This window comes from Amphiura filiformis, chromosome 1, assembly GCF_039555335.1.
Source record: "Amphiura filiformis chromosome 1, Afil_fr2py, whole genome shotgun sequence".
In the NCBI taxonomy this organism is placed as follows: Eukaryota; Metazoa; Echinodermata; class Ophiuroidea; order Amphilepidida; family Amphiuridae; genus Amphiura; species Amphiura filiformis.
Genome location: NC_092628.1, coordinates 66,860,695 through 66,885,193, shown reverse-complemented (window position 1 = coordinate 66,885,193; position 24,499 = coordinate 66,860,695). Strand labels below are relative to the sequence as shown.

The 24,499-nt window shown below is 37.8% G+C and overlaps 2 protein-coding genes across 2 annotated transcripts; both read left to right on the top strand.

The window, feature by feature from the left end:
- The first annotated feature begins 1,590 nt into the window (after positions 1 to 1,590).
- Positions 1,591 to 17,976, top strand: LOC140151461 (uncharacterized). The gene is made up of 7 exons (XM_072173815.1): positions 1,591 to 1,777; positions 6,722 to 6,794; positions 8,596 to 8,744; positions 10,314 to 10,412; positions 12,058 to 12,129; positions 12,879 to 12,965; positions 17,803 to 17,976. The coding sequence occupies exons 1-7, from the start codon at positions 1,706 to 1,708 to the stop codon at positions 17,941 to 17,943; spliced, it is 693 nt and encodes a 230-aa protein (XP_072029916.1). The 5' UTR covers positions 1,591 to 1,705; the 3' UTR covers positions 17,944 to 17,976.
- Positions 17,977 to 22,577: 4,601 nt separating this feature from the next.
- On the top strand, positions 22,578 to 24,215 carry LOC140162484 (uncharacterized). Its single transcript, XM_072185725.1, has 2 exons — positions 22,578 to 22,773; positions 23,056 to 24,215. Exons 1-2 carry the CDS (start codon positions 22,578 to 22,580, stop codon positions 23,835 to 23,837), a joined length of 978 nt encoding a protein of 325 aa, XP_072041826.1. The 3' UTR covers positions 23,838 to 24,215.
- Positions 24,216 to 24,499: the final 284 nt, after the last annotated feature.

Below are 24,499 nucleotides of genomic sequence, written 5' to 3'. Positions count from 1 at the left end.
TATTGATATATCTAAAATCAAGGATAACAGATAACTGTTGTGCAAATCTCAGTGCACCTTCAAACAAATCTATGCTATACTTTCATTGTGAAATTTGTACTCTGAAACACCGATTTTTTAGCTTATAATATGCCTAAAACCAGAAGCTTAAGGGGACTCCGCCCCCTGGGTCCCCGCCGGGGGGCCCCTGTGGACCCATTAACGGCCGCTCATGGTGTACTATCGCTCGCACATAAATACTACAGCTTTTGATCAGAAGTTGGGAAATTGTTAAATCTTACCCCCAAGGTCAGGTCTGGTTACGCCACTAGCACTGAGAGCTTTTATAAGGGCGTTTCACTTTCCCCAAATGCACTCAATTGGGCCTCCTGATTGTTCTTCACTGAAGTCACACCCATCGATAATTATAAATTCTTTCATGACTTATTTTCGAAAACATATTTAAATAAGCAATAAAAAAACCGGGTCTTTAATTGGACAGACGGTAGTAGTTAAGAAAACCCCAAAAACAAAACAAAAACAAAACAAAAACAAACAAAAAACAAATTCAGTGAGCCCAGCGAGAGTGTAAAAAATAAAAATTCTGTATAATTTTCCTAAACGTGAAGTCCTTTAAATTGTCATTAGGTAGGCCTATTTTTGTAATAAAAAATTGACAAAATAAAAACAAAAACAAGGAAAGCAGCAGTACAAAATTGAAGCCCCATTCAAAATATACATGCGTGTAAAATGTCTTAATATGTCGTCTAAATATACTGCGCCAATAAAGTATCCTTACACTTGGAAAAATAATCACAATTTCCGAACTGAACAATATTGGGGTAAATTTGTTTTTTTAACATATGCACTAGCACATATCCTGCACATTATGACACCACATTGAATCCAATGTGACTTCAAGAAGCAAAGTTACAAGCATTTGATTAGACGAAGGTACAGTTTTAAAAGTGACAAACTAGCCTATTCAAAACACCACAGACTAGACATCTGGGTTGAGAGTGGTGAATGGCTAATTTATGCGTTTGGCTTTAATTTAAAACAAAAGGAACAAAAGAAAATTGAAACAAAAGAACTGACAAATAAAATGAAAGCTTTGAAAAGTACAGAGAAGTAAAACTGAAATAAAACTGCTTTAAATAACGCTTCATTGAAGAAACTGTGTTGTCACTTTGTTTCGCTTGTTGGAATCTTTTTGCGCCTTGTATAGGCCAGTTTGTCACTTTTAAAACTGGACCTTCGTCTATTCAAATGCTTGTAACTTTACTTCTTGAGGTCACATTGGATTCAATGTGGTGTCATAATGTGCAGGATTATTTACCCCAATATTGTTCAGTTTTAAAATTGTGATTATTTTTCCAACTGTAAGGATACTTTATTGGCGCAGTATACATGGCTTTTGGGTCTAGCAGGCTATATGTTCACAGCTTTGACACTTTAAAAGGTGTCCAAATCCGAATTTTGATGATTTTTGCAATCATCCGCATGAGCAAATCACTGAATATGAGTCGCACAATAGTTTTCATACCCACACTCAACTTGGACTGTGGAGTAGCCTAGTCTACGCTTCCATATTCCGCACGACACGCGACAATTATTTTATTTCATTGCAGCACGGAAGCACCACTCCTTGAATAGAAAGGTTGTCGTTTGGTTGCGCTTCAAGTTCATGCAATAATATTTTTGTCACGCATCAGGAAAAACGAAAATGGCGATAATAAGGATGTGTTGCTGTTGTGGGATCCGGTCTGGGTCCATAGCCTGTGCAGTTTATTCCATAGTAAGTGTTACGAGTTCATATAGTTCTTCATAATTATATAATTATATAAATGTTCATTGAAATCTTATATTTAATCAATAGTAATATACTAGGCCTAAAGTTTTGTTTTCTTCATCATGTCATCCTACATATTATGTATGCATGTTAGAGGGCTTGTTGTTTATAATAGTAATTTAGGTCTATTATCAATATAAACTGCGAGTGAGTTGAACGTATCGCTCAAATCATGCTATAGGCCTACATAGACTCTCCCGGAGTAGAGGCCAGTTTCTCTTTTTCACTCCCAATAATTGTGGCCTGTACACCTGAGACTAACGTTAATTCAATGCATTGAAATCGAATTGAATTGAAATGAATTTTGGGCGATTTTCATTTCAATGCATTGGAATTGAATTGGAATCGAAATGAGTGGGCTTGGGCATGAATTGAATTGGATTGGAATTGAAATCATCGTGACCAATGAAGAATTGAATTGGATTGGAATTGAAATCATGTTGAGTGATGAAGAATGAAGTGGAATTGAAATGAAATTCAGCTTTGATTTCAATTCAGCATTTCAATTCACAAGCAGATGTCTGTGATTCCAGATCATTCCATCTGAAAAAAAGTGTCCTTGCCCCGTCATTGCCCGTTCTGAATTCTGATACACTTCCAGGTTTATTCACACAAGAGACGCACATTAAAAATTTAACATCAATAGTGTTACAAAACTTATTGCAACTAAGTATTCTCGAAAGCTTTCATTTCAAAATGATAGCATAAAATACACATATATTGAAGAAAATTAAAAGCATGATAAATTGATATCATCTCTCATACACAGGTACCGTATAGTTAAACTTTTTGAGACTTTTTGGGAGTTCTTCTTTATCTTTCTTTAGAAGAATATCTACTGTCTCTCTTGTCATGTGGAAAAATTATAGGTTCTATGTTCATAAAGACACTAATATCTTCTAATACATGTATGATGCAAATTGATTCTTAGCATTTCCAATGTTTTAAATTGCTTGATATGATCGATAATGTGAGTATGAGACCCCCTCCAACTTGCCAAAGATCTCAAACTTTTGACAATAATCATAAAGCCCCTATTTTTCTCAAGCTCCTAATTTTTATGCTCAAAAGTCATTGTACATTTGAACAAATTGTGATAAAACCATTAAAGAAAATGCTTATATCTTTGACAGCTTTTTTCACACTTTTTCAAAAGTACAAGGATTTTTGGGTGTAAAATCTTAGGAGGAGCAGGAGACAAGATTTTTGACATCTTTGAGATCAGTGTGGGGACAGAGTCCCGTTATCGATAGTACCACACACCTTAAGTTTAGAAAATAATTGCATTGTTTGAATGTGAAAAGTGAGTTAACATAAAACTAAAGTACTAGTATCTTCTGTTGAAATGCTTTTGTGACATGTAGTACTACTAGTGTACTTGATTTTGACTTAATGTGCTGCTGACTCTAGTGTTATAAAATTGGTAGTAAAATTTAAAACATGCACTGCAAAAACAGTGTCTAGATATTAAACACCATTCTAGATACCATCTTGTCCTCGATTTGTAAACATGTCTAAATGCTAAACATGTTTAGTAATTTGATGCCTTGTGTTTAGATATTAAACACTTGATGTTTTAAAGTTTGACATTTGTGTTTAGATTTTACATGTGTTTACATATCAATGACAAAAAAGTGTTCAATCTCCAGACACCGTTTTTGCAGTGTGCCTTTGGTTGACACAAACTGCAACTGTATTGGAATTGGAATTGAATTGGAATTGAAATGAATGCTAAGAATTGAATTGAAATTGATTAGCTGTTAATTTCACTGCATTGGATTGGAATTGAAATGAAATGATTTTGAAATTGAAAAATTGAATTGGAATCGAATTGAATTAATTCTAAAGCAAGGTGGATTGAATTGGAATTGAATAGTAAGACTCAGGTGTAGAAAGAATTGAATTTGAATCGAATTGAAATCAATTTTCTGGAGTGAAATAACAATACCTGAGACTAGTCTCAGTGTACACCATCCGCGATAATCAACTTTTGAGAAGCACCCTAAACAAGGATTTAACCCTTGGCTAAAACGATACGGTCGATACCCTGTCCCTAAACAGGTAACACGCGCCTGTTTTCGAACCCTAAACAGGGATTTTATTCCTTGCGTCAAATTCGGGGTCAAATTTCATACCCTAAATTGCATTTCCGCATATTAGCAAATTGCAATTTTGCTACCCTAAGTTCCCCAATTTTCATGTTTTTGACACCCTAAACCGTATCGTGCCTAGCCACGAAAAAACTACCCTTTTTTTATTATCGCGGATGGTGTACAGGCCACAATGGGAGCCGGGACAAATAGGCCCTATAAAAGCTATAGAACGATTTCGATCAAATTTCAATTTTATTATTATTTGCCAAAAAGTATGAAATAGGCCAAATATACCCTGGGTATATTCAATAAAAATGAAAGAAACTTCACTTGGGTCCTGTGGTAGGCCTATCTATAGAGATACATTCAAAATTGCTCTGTAATATCTGACACACAACAGATTTGGATGAAATGTATCAAAACATTGCACATATCAGGTTTGAAAGAAAAAACAACAACAAAATTTCATTTGAAAAGATCGTTTAAAATGATGTAGGACATGTCAGATGTGTACAGTGTAGGGGTGTGTAGGGCGAACATGGCCCTGTGTCATCGCAGCGCGCAGCGTAAACACTGGCTCGATGTCAAGGTCAAAAACGCAGCCATATTAGGCCTACCAGCAATAGAACTAGTCCCGTTCACAAACCGTGACGCCTCACGAATAGCGAGCGAATATGACGTGCGATCGCTGCCATAAATGGACAAATTGACATATATGTCAATTTCTTTCAGTGAAATCGACATAATATGTTGATTTCATCTAATAGCAGAACTTGTAATCGACATAAGTAAGCTAATTTGCGTAAAATTTACATGTCAATTACCTTAGGAGAAATGTTCATTATTTCAAAACTAGTGTCGAATTTATTGCTGTTTATTGGTTGCTGCAACCGGTCTTCCGTATCATTGGTTGAAAATTGAAATTACCGACAGAAAGATTTAAAATGTAGGCCTAATTGATATGCCAATTTAGAAATTGACGTGTCAATTTCCAAATCACTACGTTACGAATGCGCCCACAATACACCGATTTTATGTAAATTAGCTTATGTCAACAACTACACGTTCTCCTATTATTGGACACAATCAACATGTCAATTTTTTTCAGCGAGATTGACATAATTTTTATGTTGATTTGTCTATTAATGGCAGCGATTGCACGTTATAAGCGAAGCGAGCACCGATCGCTTTTATGCGATTTTGGCCCGATGGTATGGTCCAGGACCAGCTTTTTTCGCGGATATCTACTGCAAAATGTCATAAAAAGAGGATGCTATGACCGGGATCACGAAATACTTCAGTGCTTACTCAATTACGTGCAAGGTGCAATTTAACTTTTTCTCTTCTCTTTTTCTCCTATTCTCCCTTCCTCTTCTCTCCTTTTTTTTTGTGGTGGTGGGAGGGGGGGGGGGGGGGGTACATGTGGGGATTGATCCTGATCCGCGCATGCCTTTATTAAATACTTAAACTGTACACATTTGATTGTGGGAGCCGCCGCAGTAACGGTTTTCAATCTGCCAAAATGTCTAAATTGGCAATCTGCTCCAAATTGAATGGCGCGTACAGTAATCACGGCAGTGAAATTCACATCCGTGTTCCGAGTGTATACCGTACGGCCTATGTGTTTAACATCGAGCGCTTTTAAAACATGCAAACATGAAGAACTGAACTCCATCCACAAAAGTGTAAAGGGTTTTGAGCAAATCATCTGATGTTAAGTCTTGTTCACACTGTCAGACTTAAGTCGCTATTGCCGGTAATAAGTCACTATTACCGGTTATAAGTCGCTTATTACCGGTGATAACTCACTTATGTCCGACCGTGTAAACACGACTTTAGGATAGCAAAGTTTTCACGTATTTTTTGTAGGACCTGAGAACGAATTTTGAATACGAAGAAAGTCCTTCTGATATCAAATAAATTTGATTTTTTTGTAACTCGCGATATAATACACACTTTATGGTAAATGATGGAAAATTGATATTTTGAAATTTAATAGTCCGCGAAGTAAATTGTATAAATCTAATGATATGTTATGTAGGCTACTTAAAGTTTATGTAGCCGGGATGAAAATTCGTCCATCATACCTTTTGTATCGAAGATATAGATTTTTTCCCTACCCCCCCCCCCATCCCCCCCAAAAGTCTTTTTGGGAAAATGTATATCTTCAATATGAAAGGTCAATCGATGGTCGGCTTTTCATCCCAGCTACAAACACTTTTCAAAGTAAACTTTATAAATCTATTTATGTACTTTAAAAAAAGTATACATATAATTAGATATATAAAGCTTACTTTGAGGACTGTTAAATATAACAAATTTAAAAAAACTCTCAAATTTTAATAATTTGCCATAAAATTAGTATTTTATCGCGAGTTTCATAAAATCAAAATTATTTGATATCAGAGGGACATTCCTCGTATTCAGAATGCAAGTTGATCTCAGGTCACACAAAAATACTGTGCAAACGTTTATATCTGATTCCTTAATACAACTCAGAAACAACATGAATGGCATTGAAGGCTATATATACAAGAATTTGAACGACTTGATTCGAACTCGACATTTGAGGACTCGTGATTCGACCCGAGTTTCAAATCCCAAATGAATCGGACTCGAACCTCAGGACTTAAGTGAGTCTCAAATCTCAAATGAATCGACTGCTCGAGCCTATATGACTCAACTCGAGTCGACACTCAAGCTTGTTGATTTATACAAGTCTAATATCTTGACTTTTAATTAAAAACTTTGTTAATTACGTCTTTGTACGTTTTTTGTTTGTTTTGTTTTTTTGCAGGTCATTGCACTGCTGGGAATAGCTTCGTTTTCCTTCAGTTGGGCTGGCATCCATAATACGGAGAATACGCTGTGTAAGTTATTAAATTGAAACGCATTCATGAGTAGACTATGCCATAGTCGATTTTTGATAAATAAAATAATTATGTTTTTAATCATGATGAACGCATTCCGTTGAATTCATAACTATACTTATAATGTATTCGAATTAAAGTATTCAATAGTAAATGGTCACAAAATGTTTATATTGTTAGTGACAGTAAAAGTTTAGTACATAATTATGCATAATTATTATTATGTTATTGAATGCAACATATCTTTGCATAATTCTACTGGCTCACTTCAATACTGAACATCTCTGATTTTGGAATCTACCAGTTTATTGATCGCGAAAGCCCGAGTATTGGGAAGCTAGCAAACAGAGGGAGTACGGTGACTGAAAAGATCAGATCTGAAAAGCTATCAATTACACATTAATACAAACCAGGGTTTTATGCTTGAATGTAATAGCAAGAGTATGCACAGTGGGCAAGTAGACTACGAAGAAGTCTAATTTATGAGAAGTGCACGACAAATCATAAGCATGATAAATAATGAACGGCCAGAATTTGATGTCCCCAAGTTCTTTCTTCTCTTCAAAATAGAAAATACTATAATCAATCAACTGATTAAAGCAAATAATAAATGCTAACTATTAACGTGGTTTAGTCGGTTTTTGGTTGAAACCCAAAATGCATATTTTTTACAGATTATAAAAACACTCCGGTATATTCTGTGGACTCTATCTATACAGGTGTGATGTAAATCTTTATAGAGTATAAATGGCCAACCTCTCAACCTTTCACAATGGGGAGGTCCAGGGTTCGATTCCCAGCTCTGCCTATTTTTTTTTCAAGGCTAGGATATAATTGCAATTTCTGAACTGCTATAGCTTCTTTGGCGCGCGATCTGAGCTAGCCCTTTTCTTACAGACACACTCCCTCTGGAATCCAAACCAGGTTCCCGCCCTCTATACATCCCTTAATCTGACGTTTTAAACATTATAAATTTGATCAATTATGTTTGTTTGTTTGTTTTAAATGATCTTCCTGTAGGAACTCGACAACAACCCATAACGACTCGCACTATCCCCATCCCCGGTCTAAGCTAAGCTGGCACAACTAAGGCTAATTTCTACAAACTTATACGTCAGTCAGGAAATGTCATTTTGTAAGACTTGTGCGCGTCTTGACAATCCTTTTTGGACGGTACAATATTTGCTCTAACCTTTTGGGTAACGAGCAGAGGATGATTTAAGCACTTCCCAGCAAGTCTTGCGGTTAGCACAGCTGTGTGAGTGAACATGACACCACTGCCCGCCCACTGCATACACACGTGCATAGTTAAATTTGAATTTGGACAGATATATTTACAATAAAAACACCTTCAAAAAGTTGGTCGATTTCACATTTTATGTTATCTACAGAAGGTGTGAATTATCCTTCATGCATACATCACTTTAAATCTGAAATCGACCAAGTAATAATGACACACGGGCAATTCTAAAACAACATCTTTTGCACAGAGTTCAATGGGATTTGAAAAGTAAAGTGGCAGTTGAAACTCTAGTGATAACACTTTTACAGTGCATGATGGGGCTTCCTTAAATCATCCTCTGGGTAACGAGAAAGGACTAACTGAATCCAGTCTCTAATACCACTAAGGACTAACGGACGATTTAGCCACGTTTTGGTCGATCCTTCATGTAATTATTTCGTGTAAGCTAATCCTAACCCTAATCCTAACCCTAAACCTAATCCTAACCCTAAACTAACCCTAACCCTAATTTCGTGTATAATTACATGAAGGAGTAACCCACGTTTTTTCTTTCTCCAGATGAAATCCAGGCAGAACTTCCGGGTTTGTTTGGTAATCTGGACATTGACTCCTACATCGTTGCGTTGACAGTGGACTACGTGCTGGCTGACATCACCCTTTCCTTCGTGTTCATCACCAGTATCTTTGTTATCGTCGGTATCAACCAGGTTGGTTATCTTTTAAGGGTCTGTGGTAGACTATGCCATAGTCGAATTTTGATAAAAAATATGTCATTATTATTTAATCATAACAGTGGCGTACCGTGGCCGCCCCTACCCCGGGGGGCTGAAGAAAATTAAATTTTGCCGCCCCTTCCTCAACAGCCCGAAAAGGTTGACCCAAACAATTTTTCGGTGGTTTGAAAAAGTGAAGAGCAAAAAAAAAGGATTTTCAGCGCTAGCGCCCTAAAAGCAACACATTTTGATGTATAGTACAATTTTTTCCAAAATTTTGTATAGCCTACTTTTTTCCGCCCTTTTTTCTTTACTAATTCTTTTTGCCGCCCTTTCTTCTTCCGCCGCCCCTTCGTTTGCCGCCCCTCTTCTTCCGCCGCCCTTCGATTTTGCCGCCCCTGCTTTTTACCCCGGGGGTTGGCGCCCCAAAGCCCCCCCCCAAAAAAAAATACGCGCATGCATAATGAACATGATGAACGCATTCCGTTGAACTCAAAATTATACTGATGTTTATTAAACATGTTAAAATTAAAGTGTTCAATAGTAAAATGGTCATAAAGAGTTTATATAATTAGATGATTAGTGACAATAAAAGTTATCGAATGTAACATATCTTTCATAATTATACTGGTTCGCTTTTGGAATCTACCAGTTTATTGATCGAGTAAAAAATTCTTGGGAAGCTAACAAACAGAGGAAGTATGGTGACTGAAAATATCAGATGTGAAAATCTATCAATTGCACACAAATTAATACAATTCAGCGTTTTATGCTTGAGTACAATGTATGCAAAATGGGCAAGTAGACTACGGAGAAGTCTAGGTCTGTGGTTGAATGAAATGGCTGCTTGGATTCGCATAGGCTTATCCGGCAGGCTTATACAAAGTCAGTGGCGGCGCTACGGGGGGGTATTTTCTTGCCCCCCAGTTTGTCCCCCCACTTTTGAGGCAAAACCCCCAAAACCACGTAAATTTTCACTTTTTGCGGCAATTTTGCGCAAAATGTGCCAATTTTGCCCCCCCTGAAATTCACTTTGCCCCCCATTTTGTGCTACCATATTTGAATTGAAACTGGGGCGGGGCTTTCGTAATTGACATCGGAATCACCGTACTTCGTTGAACGAATATTTGGAAGTGAGATCTCTAACAGATTGGACCAGTCGAGGAATCAGCGCTCAATGGACTTTCGCGTTCACTTATAATACGAGTATATTTCTATATTGCTGCATGGTTGACTGTGGTGGTATAATTAGTGGCGTCGATTTGTGGATGAAGAGGAATGGATTTTTGGCATTGAACAAAATAAGGGGGGGGTAGAGGACTTTGGCATTTTTTTCATAGGGCATTATGTAATTATTTATTGTTACATTATCCAGAGATGGAACCGAACCGAGACTGGGGGCCAGTCTATGCTATGTGATAATTCTACTGTATCCAATACGTTTGCCTTTCATTTACCATCTTCGCGTTGCTCAAAGACTTTTTTGTATTTCAAAATAGAAGAATGCTCACCAATTCCAATTTGTATCATTACTTTAATGTTGTTCTTTTATTTTTTCCACAGGACAACAAGCAGCTGTTGAGCCCGTTCATTGTGGCCAAATCGGTTGGATTTGTTTGGTATCTCTATGCTATAGCTGTCAGTTTGTACTCCGTGATTTCGGTAAGGGACGAAAGAATAGGCCCCTACCAAAAATAAACACTACAACATGAATTTTATTGATCATTCTTAAACACTTAGAAGGGCATTTCGTGATCCACAGCCTCATCCCCCCCACTTTTCTCAAAAAAAGTTGAGCTTTTTATACCACTGGAAAGCGCTGGCTACATAATGTTTATGTGCCAAAAAATTTCTTGCAGATTAATTCGTTTAGCAAAAATATCGTCAAATTTGAATTTCGTTCTGGTATACCATAACGAAATTACAACAGTGGCCATGGAGCATTATAATATACATAATCATGGATAACTCGCTAACGCAAAATCGGAATCAACTGAAATTAGTAGATATCCACGAAAAAAGCTTATTCCTAAAATTTCAGTTGATTCCGATTTTGCATTTGCGAGTTATGCATGACTATGTGTATTACATTGCTCCAAAAGCCACTGTGTTGTAATTTCATTCTGGTATACCAGAACGTAATTCAAATTTGACGATATTTTTGCTAAACAAAATAATTCGAATGTCCCAGGTCCCGGGGGGGGGGGGGGGCACTCAACTTTGGAAGTGACGGTATGTGCCTGTCAATAGGCCCCTCTTTTGAAGTCGACTATACCCGATGACCCCTTTTTAAAAAAGCAATACCCGATGACCCCCTTTTTTTTTAGTTGCGGCTACCCAATGACCCCCTTTTTTTGGTTGCAGCTACCCAATGACCCCCTTTTTTCTAGAATAGCATCATCAAAATGCAACAAAAAAATGCCGAAACTGTCAAATTTTGCTCCATTTTTTCAAAATTATGCCGAAATTTTCAAAATTTTGCTCCATTTTTTCAAAATTTTCTACCCGATGACCCTTTTTTTTAAATCTTATACTCGATGACCCCCTTTTTTCAAAATATTGTACCCAATGACCCCTTTTTTATTTTGTTTGTACCCAATGACCCCTTTTTAAAATAACGCTTTGTACCCGATAGGCCCCTACTTCGCGACTCCGGGAGGCACATACCCGTCACTTCCAAAGTTGAGTGCCCCCCCCGGGTCCCAGGTTCAAATCCTGGATAGTCAGTGAAATTTTTTCACTGGCTGTCATATATGTATGTGTTGACTTGACTTAAAAACCTTGCTCATAAACAAAATAATCTGCAAGAAATATTTTGTACCGTGATAAATATTATGTAGCGAGAGGTTTCCAGTGGTATAAAAATCTCAATTTTTTTTGGAGAAAAGTGGGGGATGAGGCTGTGGATCATGAAATGCCCTTTTAAGAATGAGAATAAAGGTATTGTTTATATCCGCTGTCGTGCATCTATCGTCTCATATAACATGCGACATCATTAATTTATAGCAATGATTTTCTTCTGAACAAAACGTTGTTGGCCAAATTTAGCCTTAAAATCTAAAAAACAACAAAAAAAACCCCCAATTTTTAAAGGGCATACCCTGATTTTAGCCAATTTTGGGTCGGTCGGTGGAGGGCAAGGAAACACATTTTCTTGGCTTTATAGCTAGCCCTTTCTGAATGTGTAGAGCATTTTTTGAAAATCAGAAGATGAGCAATGATTATTCAGGATGTATGAGTTATAATTATTCGATGAATTGTAATTATTTCGTGTTTTAATTGTTCACCGTGGTTTCTACCTTTGCAGATCGGCTATGAGTATGGCGGCGTTGCTATTGTGGCTGAACTGATAGCCCTATTTCCATTCTTCATCACGGATGTAAGTTTAAACGCCCTTTTCTACTGTTCTATGTATTGTCAACCCAAAATAGCTAATGAGCTGATATCAGATCGATTAATTATTAATTTTAGGATTTTGAGGTAGTTTAAGTAATGCTAACTCAAGATCACTTGATTAAGCGCTTTGTTCATACTTATGCTACGGCGCTATATAAATTCCGTTTATTGTTTATTGTATTGTATCATGACTATTGAATTGGTTATTACAAATGAATTGTATACTTATACAAATTTGCAGAAGAGTTGTTTCCATATGATTTGTTGCGCCAATTACGAAAATAAAAGTTATTAAGCTAAATTCTGTGGAGGAAAAGGGGTCAGATTTTGACAAATTCGAAAGATGCTAAGTTGGATAAACTCATTTTGTTAGAGCTGCAACAATTTAATTTGGTTGAGTTGCAACAACGTAGGCGCCGCATGGGTGTCATAGTAGAGCTGCATTAACCTATACGTTCCCTGACAACTTAAATTCTTTAAGTTAGCAAAATCAGAAAAGTTGAAACTCTAAGTAAACCCAACAAATTGTTGGCATTACTAAGACTAAACCGACCTTTTGAGCTTTTTTGATTTGTTAGTAGAACATAAGATGAGTGCAGCTTATTTAACAAGCCAAAACAGTCAGTTTTGTGAGTGTAATTTCTGGCATGGGTGACCAGTGAAAATGACAACAATAGTGAAACAAATAAAAACATACTTACATTCTTCTGTTGTGTTTTTTCAACACTTTAGATTGTGTGCGTTTTGTGCGTCCTGTCGCAGTACCAAGAATACCGTGATGGTAGAGGCCGTATTTCTGACGCCAACAGGGTTAATGAGGTAGGAATAACAAGGCCGTGGTGCCGGTGCCACGAGGGCATTGGGGAATCCCCCATCTCAAACTTGGGCTTTAGCTTCCGTCAGATTTATTGAAAATTAATATTTTTAACATTTAACAGTCCTCGAAGTAAACTTCATAAATCTAATGATATGTACTTTTAGTGTATGTAGCTGGGAGGAAAAGCCGTCCATCATTTGAAAATGTTAGTACGTATCGTTGGCCAAATTTCTTGTCCTATAGGTATGTGTATTTGGATATCTGTTCCAGTATTTCAGTTCCAATTTTGATTTCCTTGTTATCATCATACGTGACATATGTGTTTGACATGTTCATTGTTAGCCCCACTTTCCTACTCGACACTCTCGTTGTCAAATCAGTTAACATTTCTCCCAACTCGGCTGCATCTCCAGATATGATCACAATGTCATCTGCAAACATTAGATGGTTTAATTGCTTTCCATTTACATTGATGCCTTTATCAACCCAGTTCAATCTCTTGAAGATGTCTTCTATAGGGTTGCCATAAACAACTTCGGTGACATGGTATCTCCCTGACGTACTCCCCTTCTGATAAAAATTGGTTTATTGTCCTTATAGTATAGCTGTGGCATTGGTATAAATTTCCTGGATGGTCTTAATGTAGATTGTGTTTATGCGTTGGTTTTTGAGTGCTTGGATGACTGAATTTGTTTCCACCGAATCAAAAGCTTTTTCATAATCCACAAAAGCGAGTCATAAGTTCAGCTGGTATTCCCTAGATTTTTCAACAAGTTGATCTACTGCCTGTAAGTGGTCAATTGTTGGAGAAATTGCTCCTGAATCCAGCTTGTTCTGCAGGTTGGTTTTCGTCCAGTTGAGTGGTCATCCTGTTTGTGACTGATTACTTTGGTGATGAGTTTGTATGTGTGCAGTTTATAAGAGAAGGCTAATTGGTCGGTATATTTTAAGATCTTTAGTGTCGCCTTTTTTGTGCAAAATAATAACATTAGGACTCTTTGTCAATGCTTGGATGACTGTGTTTCCTCCACACTTCAGCATTTCTGCCATTATCATCTGGCCCTGGATATTTTCCATTTTTCATTGACTTCAAAATTGCTTCCACCTCATCTGCTCCCACATCAAGGATATCTTCCTCATGTTCTGGTACTGGGGTTTTACTGTCTTGGTAAAATTCTTCTACTATTTTGATTATTGATCTATTTCTGTCACTGTCATTGATGATGGTACCATCTTCTACCTTCATTTTAATGATTTGATTTATCCCTATATAACTAAGCTTCTTTAGCCTTTTTTACACTCCTGTCATTTTTCATTTTTCTTCAGAGATGCTCTGTATTAAAATTGCGAATGTCGGTTTTCATATTCTTTCTTGCTGATTTACATAGCTCTTTATGTTCTGGTTTATTTAATGCCTTTCTTGTGCCATACACTTCATGTATTTCTCCTCCTGTAACTTGTTAAAGTCAATGACCTTTTTCTTCGTATTAACGAGTTTCCTCCTTTCGTAACGGATATTGAAGTTTGCTATACTTCTAACCAATCTGAAATCACTTTCTGTTGAAAATATGTTGAGTACTGGGATATCGAGCCAAGTTTGTTATCTGTCACACAGAATATAGTCGATTTCAATCTAGTGAAGACCATTTGGACACTTACCGGTCCACTTGTGTCTTTCTTTCTATTTGAAGAAAGTATTCCCTGTTCTCAGTTTATTTGCCTCTGCAAAATCTACTGAAAGACCTCCTCGTTCATTTCTCTTCTTGTATCCGAAGTTGCCAACTGATGTTTCTTTTGCATCTTCCTTTTTCCCAACTTGAGCGTTAAAGACAAAGTCTTCCATAACGATTTTACATATGAAAGTTGGATGATAATCTGGGCTATTCTATCTCCCGAATTCATGTAACTGATGACTTTGTCCTTGATGTTCTTGTTCAACAAGAAGCTCACTCCACTGTTGCTGTCATTTACACTTGTCATTATCCATGGACCCTCTTCGTGGTTCCACTATAGTCAGTCCCAGAACAACGCCAAATATGGATTAAAAGACCTTTGACCTTGGATGTACAACAGCATGTTATGATCTAATGGGAAACTGTGCACATCAACAAACACCATTTCTATCAAAAAGGCAACGTCTGATATAATTTGAAACCACATAAATTACTAGAGTTGGTTCTTCTCTTGGATTTGGACCAAGCTTTAGAATATCGAATGTTGCGTTTTGAAATAAAACAAACCAGAAATTTATCACCATTGTAAAAGATATGGCACATGTACCGAATACATGTACATACATTGGCTGACCTTGTGGATTTCCTGGCCCAGCCATGCTAACCACATAAGGAGATTATACGATTAACCTAGTGCAGCTATTGTCATAGCAGGGTATTATTATACAAATATTGACTGCTATGAGGGGCACAGTTAAAATTATAGGCCCGAGGTGATGTCAAAACCATGACTATGCCCGAAGCGAAGCTGAGGGCATAGTCATGGTTTTGACATCACCGAGGGCCTATAATTTTAAACTGCCCCGAATATTAAGCAGTCAATATTTGTTTTATATACCGAATAATATAGATTCTTCTCATTTGATTGGTTAAAAGATTTCCTGACTGACAAGGCTACGAGTACAAGCTTTTAACTGCATAGGCCTAAGTAGGCTTAAATGCACACAGTGCATGCAAGAGCAAGGGTGCAGAATTTGGACCGATATCTACCGATTTCATATCTAAAACAACCCTACCGTTTCTGTGCTAACATCACACACTGCCGAGTCTCCAGGTCGTAGTAATTTGTCTAAAAAGTGACATTTGGCAGGCATAAATCCTTGACATGTAACAGATTGTAAACAATCACTGCACTCACGGCGGCCGGTGAAAGATCGTCGTCAAGGAGAGGTCAAATTCATTGCGAACTGTGACCGCGATAGTCTCAACACTCGTAATCAACGCCGGCCGTATAGTGGGTGCGCAATGTGTGTATTCGGGGTTGCGAATATCCAATTATTTTCCGGGATAGAATCAACTGTGCCTGGGGCACAGTTGTTGTATGACGTCATCTTGATAGAAAAAGGGGGCACAGCTATTTTAATGACTCCACTTTTAACCAATCAGATGAGCGGAATCTATATATGAGGTATATAATATGTAATACTCCTGATCCATATTTGGCGTTCTCTTGGACTGATAGTTCTTCGCCTCTCCTCTTAATTTCACTGAGTCCTACTATGTCCCAATAATTGATATGTTCGAGTTCATTCTCAAGATCAGTGAGTTTGTCTTCTCCTTCTAATGTTCTTGTGTTGTAGGTGCAGATATATAATTTATCTTGAAACTTTTCTTCCAGAGATTCTTAGCACCCTTCGCTCCATCACTGGTCAACCCGTTACCTACTTTTTTTTGTTTTTCGCTGCTGTGGACTGAGGGCCTTGGCTTTTGTTGTACTATAATGTTTGGAAGGTTTCCGACCAATACTTGCCACGATGGTCGGGTTGGCAACCCGGGGTTGGCAAGTCTACCACAATGGCATTCATAGATGTGCTGGATGAACTCCTTGGACTCCTGCCCGATCTAAAGGAGCTCTTATATTAGTCAGATCTGGTTCTTTTCTGACAGGGGTCCAGCTCCCCACTCCTCACCACAGGGTGGGTGTCCCGGATTAGTCGCTGGGGGCTCGACCATGTACAGTGAATACGTGAAACGTCGCTATCCCAGCGGTGTGTCACGGCCTTCGAGTTATATTATTCAAACAACGATATGCACTAAATATTTTGATTTTGTCATCTCTGTGGAAAATCTGAAGGTGACATTTTATTAAGGCAAAGAAAACTAGGAAAATATTGCTCTTGTATTTGCTAAATAATCACTAAAGTAGGCCTGATTATGTTTGCACATGAAATTAATATCCTATCAATTTTTGTTTCACTTAATCGTTTGATGGCTACATATCACATCGAGCAATCATAACATATAGGAGAAAGTAAAGTAAAACACCATTAGTGACTAATACACGTTCAGGGTTTGACAAGTCGTTTGAATTGATTACTGATACTTTTGTCTCATTAAGTTCTCCAAATGAAAAAGTTTTGTTTTGAATTTGATATGACATATATCAATTTAAATGCCTCTAATAAACTAATGAATAATTATCTTAATTTGGGCCAAAATTGTCCAAAATTTAAAACTACCCATCTGATTTCACCCCATGCCCATCGAAAAAAAAAATCCCGGCCGCCACTGGAATAAAATATCCTGGTTCCGGGTGATATAGATGAAAATTCAGGTTCGAAAGAATTATTGGGACATCAAAGATGTCTTGTGATTTGTGATTTGTAACAATTACTTTGAAGCCTGAATGAACTGTATCGTCGGACACTTTAATATTTGAGCATTTTATAATGCCCGAATCAAATAGGACTGATGCATTTGCATGATACAACAGCTTAAATATACTTCCTAAATTTTGAACATTGACCGTTTCTTTCTTGAAATATAAGAATTTTACAAAAATACCTCATTTACAATCTATTCCACGGATTCAAAATATCAATCAATGATATGTATTTGGAGTACCAAGAACTGAGCATGAGGCATATTGTCAGCATCATAGTTTATGTGAGTAACTCCGTGGAAAGGATTTAAAATGAGGTATGATTTGCAAATTATTATAATTCAAGAACGGTGCGGTCAATTGTCAACTAATTATTAACTATTTAGCTTTGTATGGTTCGGGCATTAAAATACTTAAACATTTAAGTTACTGACGATATAATTCTTTCATGGACACACTGTAGCTCGAAAGTATGATCTTACCATAATGATCTTCTCATTACAGCGACAGACAACCGTGGTTATTGAACAGCAACAATTGCCATCTGGAACCGGTGCCTTTGCCTACCAGCACATGCAGGGAGATTTGCCACCAGCATACTCCAATCCTACTGTCCAGGTGAAGACAGTGCCTGGTGCTATCTAGTCACTAGGATACCTGGAAGAGCTTTTTAGCAAATGTTCCCTAATTCACCATTTGCACGGATCCGCCATCTTGCTACCAAAACGAGGTTCTTCCTGCAAACCATGCTGCAAACGCTTTTCTAGCAATGAACCCCACCGAGCACTACTATAACCCCCAGATGGCGTTTGCAAAGCGTACATGGTAATTACGTATGCGTGTAAAAGGCGTACACACACAACACGCACTTAGCAGGTATAACCTCGTTTTGAGATGACCGTACAAAGGGTCATAATTTGCTAATATAAGTTCTGTCAATCTTGTATAATAAGGCATGGGTGATATATTGCTAATTAACACAAAATCACTCTTTTTTATGAGCTTACTTTAAATTGTTTAGTAAGATAAATAAGATAAATAATAAAAACTGTTGGATAAGATAGAAATATAGAGTTGGTTGTACCATTTAACCCTCGCCTTATCAGATATGTTAGTTCTACTAAGCACCACATGATGTTCCCAAATTCTATTCTATTCTATTCTATAATGTGCTATTTGATACTGATTTGTTTATCAAGGTTTGCACCGCATTAGCATTGAGTCTCTTTCCATTCGTACCAAAATAAAAACTAACGAGCCAAGTATAGTGGAATTTCATGTTTTTATTTTTATTTTTATTTTTTTTTGTTTTTTTATGACTACGCAAAAATCACATTTTGGATGACTTTTACCATGTTTACATATCATATTTTGGCCAGTTGCTTTAGGGCTTTGGCACAACGCTGAGAAAAAAATCAATTGGCCGGGTCCGACTTCCTGATAAGGCGACAGTTACTTTCGTATAACTTCTTTGTTGTACAATGTACCAGTACATGTTTGCCTATATTTACTCAGTTTTATGTACCGCTAAGGTGTTTTATATATTATCATTGTTGAAAGTTTTTTTTGTTTTTTTGAAAACATTATTTGAGAAGCTACATGGTTATTTTTGTTTTTTCTAAAAGAGGTTGCATTATGTTAAAGAAGCTTTTCATAGGATTCATGGCTTTTAATTCCAGGTAAACAAAATTAAAGTACATGTGCACTTCTTTTTTTTTTTTTAACTTAGACTTAATAATGATGTAATTGTCATAAGATGGCACAAGATTTAATACAAGTGTGTGTTATTACTAGAGGGTATGTTTTAATCAAATCTAGGTATGATATAAGGAGGGATCAATTTACACGGATTGTATCAGTCTTTGATAGACAAATGATTTCAAACGTATGTTTTTTTCTTCCTGACATGACTTATACTCGCTGATTGCGAGAATTACACGAACATCTCCTTATGTAACATATACTATAATGTGGAAACTTGCCTTCCTATCAAAGACCAGGGACAAAGTTGATGAGTATATTTACAAGAGCTGCGACTGGCTGCGATTGACCACAACAATGTGATACCAAAATGTTTCCAAATTAAACAAGAAGCCCAATATAACCTAAACCGACCCATTGGGCTATATTCCTGAAAAAATACGCATCCCCAATAAAAGGTTACTTTTGAAGAACATGAAGAAAGTGTTAGCCTGACTGTAATTTCAATAATATTTACTAGTAATTGTACATGTACACAAACAAGTGAAATTCTAATTACCATTATTTCTGGGAAAAGACTCATAATTCAATCACATTAATGAAAATATCATTGAATTTTAGTTTATAAGCAGGGTGTTTAATCTTAAAATCAAATATGTATATATTATGTTTAATATTTAAATGCTTCGATGCGTTTATCATTAAGTGTTTACGAGCGTTTATGTGTTTAATGAACACTAAGCATGCTATTGTTTTAAAAGTATTACAAATACATATTGTTAAGAAAAGTGTGTAAAACCTAAAGGTCTGTATTCAGTGTACTAGTAATTTACCTGCGTCAGAAACATACATTGTTTGAAACATTATAAATAGAATACTAGACAGTTGCACTTGTATATTACTGTTTTATAATAGTGATGTCAACAAAAAATTAAAAGTTAAAATAAAACTGCTGGATCTCAAAATGAGGAAAAGCAACCTTTCAGTCTTGTACATCTTTAAGGGTGACTGCAATTTTACGAGCTGTGCTCATACTCGTCTTTTCTTCATTTCTCTGAATATCGTATTTTTAGTATAATTATAGTAAGCTGTTTTGGCGACTCAATTCATTGGTCGGATAGTATACTTTGATGATAATTCTAATACACAATGGTCAAGTCACGATCAAAATCTTAACAAAAACCCCGACAAAAACCTCATATTTCACCAAGTGAGGTCATTATTTTAAGCTACAATCTACGAAATAAGTCCTTGGAACGCTTGGTACACTCTGTCAAAATTCCGTGCAGAATTTCATATGATCATGGAAATTAATGACGTATATTTTGCATGGGAACAAGCATGACATCTACAACAATGATTTACCCTTCCCCTCTCCCCATCAATCAATGTTCGAACACATTCGGAAACCGCTGAAGACATTGGCATTTCTCAACATTGAACGGGGGAGAGGGGGTGAGAGTTTTCCGTTATTTACACCCAACGCAAGCGTTCCAAGACTTTTTTTCGATGATTGTAGGTGGTTTAATGAGGGCTACACAATTCCAACTGCAGTAAAAGTAACGTCATTCCCCATGGCACATCTGAAGAAAATTGCAGTTGTAACATGCAATTTTTGTTTTTAGAGAGACTGTACTTCCAAAGAAGGGTTTATTGGGACGATGTGCGCGCGTAGCGAGCAAAAATTTTGAATTTGACACTATATTTGCCCATGATCGAGATGAAAATGGCTTTATTTTGATAATGTGTACGCGCTACAAAAATTTTGTATTTTACACCATTTTGGCCCATGATTGGGGTAAATTTTGATGGAAAAGGGGCTCCTTGCCCTTTTTCTTTTCCTTTGCCCTTTGTCAGAGGGCACTTTTTTCTTTCATTTTTTGTCAGGGGGGCAGTCTGCCCCATCTGCCCCCCCGCTGGCTACACTACTGTTTGAACTTGACAGGGCCAGTCCACCTTCTCTCTGTCAAAATATATTATGAGAGTAAGATTGTTTCAGTGCAAGAAAGGGGAAATATCTGAACAAGAATGATTAGTACTATTATAGTAGTGCTATATCTTGATAAAAAATTATATCAAACAGTCAAAGGAACAACTTAACATATTGGGGGCCATTCTATTCAAGAGATTTTTTTATCTAAATGTGCACCACTTATAAACACCTAACAGAAAGTGATAACCCTCTAAAAGATTGTCAATTATTCCAAAACGGTTGATGGGAATGGCATATACAGTCTAAGCAGAATTGATTTCTGCGCATTATGACACCTAATTTGTTGCAGGCAATGGTCCCAATATGGATGCAGCAGCGTACATTTAAATGAAAGTAACCCAATATTTAAGTTGCAGCAAAATCTTATTGTCTTGTATTAAGTATCCATTAAAGGAAATCGCATCAGTTGAATGCGATTTCATTAATTAATTGGAGCGTATGAATTTTACTGTCGGAGGAAGCTGGTAATCTTGGAAACCATCCATGATCCTTCTAAGAACGTGGACCTGATGTCCACCACATTGCGTTTCCCTTGACAAAATCTAGCCTGTTCCTCACTAGTTGGACATGAGACTAAAGCCTCCCTTCCTCTTCCTAGGTAGGAACAATGCCGCTAGTGATCCATTGACTGGGTGGGTATTAGAGTACTTTACACTTCGGTGCCAAAGCCATGGACTACGTCCCACCATTGCATCCCCTCCATTCCAGAGTGCTGTAGATGTGATTGCACGGTCATTGTAAAGCGTACTTTTAGCTACGTCACGAGACGCGGTCATCTGCATTTGCGTATTTAAAAGTTACTATCTGTGATTGGATTAAACACATCGCGTATTATCACGAGGTTATGAATATCCATTGGTGCAGCACCATCTCTGTTCTTCGCCTTGACAATATAGGTTCCTGTCTTTGCCAAAAAGATCATGAAATTTTTCATGTTGTAGTATGGTCACCCATTAAGTCGGCCAGTCTGAGTACAGCCGATTCATCTGTTTTGTATACGACTCATTCAGAGCTATTCAGGCTGGTATTGAGCTCCTCCATCTTTCTCTGGACTGCTTCGTCTTAAAGACCAGTTAATCTTTTGGCCTCATCCCTTTCCGTCTTTAGCTGTCTCTGCCACGTCTGCAACAGTATTGCAAACTGATCGTATCTCTGATTTATTGGAGTAGACGTATCGTTGCACTGGATGCCTGTTTCGATTCTGTTTGACAATTCGATTTGAAACAGCTCTCTATTGTAGAAGCATCTTGAGGTTTCTTCCAGTCGAACTTTTGGTATATTGCAGGGTTTCCCTTTGATGGTTCTTAGGCTGCAAACGAGCAAGATGCTGATGATCAGAATCTAAGTTCTAGAATAGGGACTAAGTTATACCACTTGCTATTGATTAAGACGTGGTCCAACTGATGTGTCGATTCGACCCTGCTGGATGCATCCATGTCCATTGCCGAAATTTAGTTTGAGGAAAACTCATTTGTGCTGGACTAAGCTTGTGTTCCTCACACACGCTCACTAGTCTCATTTTTTTTTCGACAAAATGTTTTTAAATTATTATTAAGTTCTGCATCCACTGTATACTATATTCACTATGTCTAACCCAACATCTTTATTTCAGCAACTCAGGAAGACCAAACAGAAAGCCATGCGTTATTCTTTTCATCAAGATAACTACAGATTTTATTCCCACTCTCGCATTATTCCTACAGGCATACAGGTCAAATGTACACCAGCGCTGGGCACTCTCTCTGGTCCTCTACAGCAGAAGTGGAATCAACTGTTATATGGTACATCTATCCGTCTCATCAATATGAACTGAACATTGTGCTGCTTCTCTTGACAGTTTCTCTGATGAAATCACCGAACTCGAAGATGACCTGCGATCATGTTGTACAGAGGCCCAATGGGAACAGTATAATAATGAGATAAATTCATGTTTGTCCACACCTTGATCGCAGAAACAGGCAGATCCGTAAGATACTAACCATGATAACGAAAACCTTCCCTCCACAGTCGTTAATTTATCATCATCCTCTCTTTCCTCCGCTGAATTGGATCTTCTCTCCAAGGGCCTCAAGTTCTGTCCCACCCTCCAGAGGTCAACCAGGTAGAACTCAGCCAGGATCTCACTCAATACTATCGCCGCATACGTCTACGGGAGGTTTTCCTTGATGAGCCAGCATCTGAACCTGAGCCTTTTCGCAAGAAAAGCAGTTGGGTCCCTCCGAAGAACAGGGTTCCAGCCATGGAGACATACGTGCAGGTTGTTAGTTCCCAAGTTAATAATTCTGCTAATTCTCCCCACAGGACACATGACAACTTACCCCGTGAGGAACGCCAGGCTCTCAAGTCTCTCAGAACCAGGACTGACATCATCATCAAGCCTGCTGACAAAGGATCTGCTGTGGTTGTCATGGATCGCCAAAAGTATATCGATGAGACCATGAAGCACCTCAACAATCGTACTAACTATGCTCTTGTTGATTCTGATCCTACTGACTCTTTCTCTCAACAGATACAGACCACCCTGGATGACATGCATGCTCGTGATGAATTAACTGACAAAGCCCATGCATTTCTTTCTCCCACAGATTCTAAAGCTGCTCGATTTGATCTCCTCCCCAAGATCCATAAACCCGGGAATCCTGGTCGACCTATTGTATCCGGTAATGGTTCCCCCACTGAGAACATATCCCTCTATGTTGATCATTTCATTAAACCCCTTGTTTCTCAGACTCCGTCATACATACACGACACCCCGGACTTTCTCAGGAAGCTTGAAGCTATCAAGGACCAGATCCCCAGCACTGCCATCATTGACACTTGTGCATGTGTCATCCCTGTATACTAACATCCCATTCAGTGAAGGAATTTCAGCTACCTAAGCGCTGTCTAGAAGTGGCCACACCAGTCCCCAATTGATGATCTGAAGACTCTCATGAATCATGTACTAACTAAGAACAATTTCACCTTTATGGGAGATCACTACTTACAGGTATTTGGGATATCGATGGGGACCCGCGTGGCTCCGTCGTTCGCCTGCCTCTTCATGTCTAGGCTTGAAGAGCAGATGTTGGATGCTACCCCTTGTCGTCCATGGATTTGGTGGAGGTACATTGACGATGTGTTTTTCATCTGGACCAGAGAAGAAGACACCCTTCACACCTTCCTTGACCATGTCAATTCTTTCCACAGAACAATTAAATTCACGTCTGAACTTTCTCACCACCAGGTCAACTTCTTGGATGTCACCATCAGAAAGGAGAATGACTCCCGGGGGGCACTTCAATATGAAATGGATATAGGTGTAGGGCTGGCACTTTCGCACTAAGGGGCATTCGGTGAGAGCAAAATGTAAAAATATGAGGTCATTGGGTGAGAGAATGATTTTTGGCATTCGGTGAGAGCAAAATGTGAAAAATATGGGGTCATTGGGTGAGAACATGACCTTTTTTTAAAAATGGAATCTTTGGGAGAGAGCCGAAAAAGCGCCACAGAAACCTCAAAAATTGA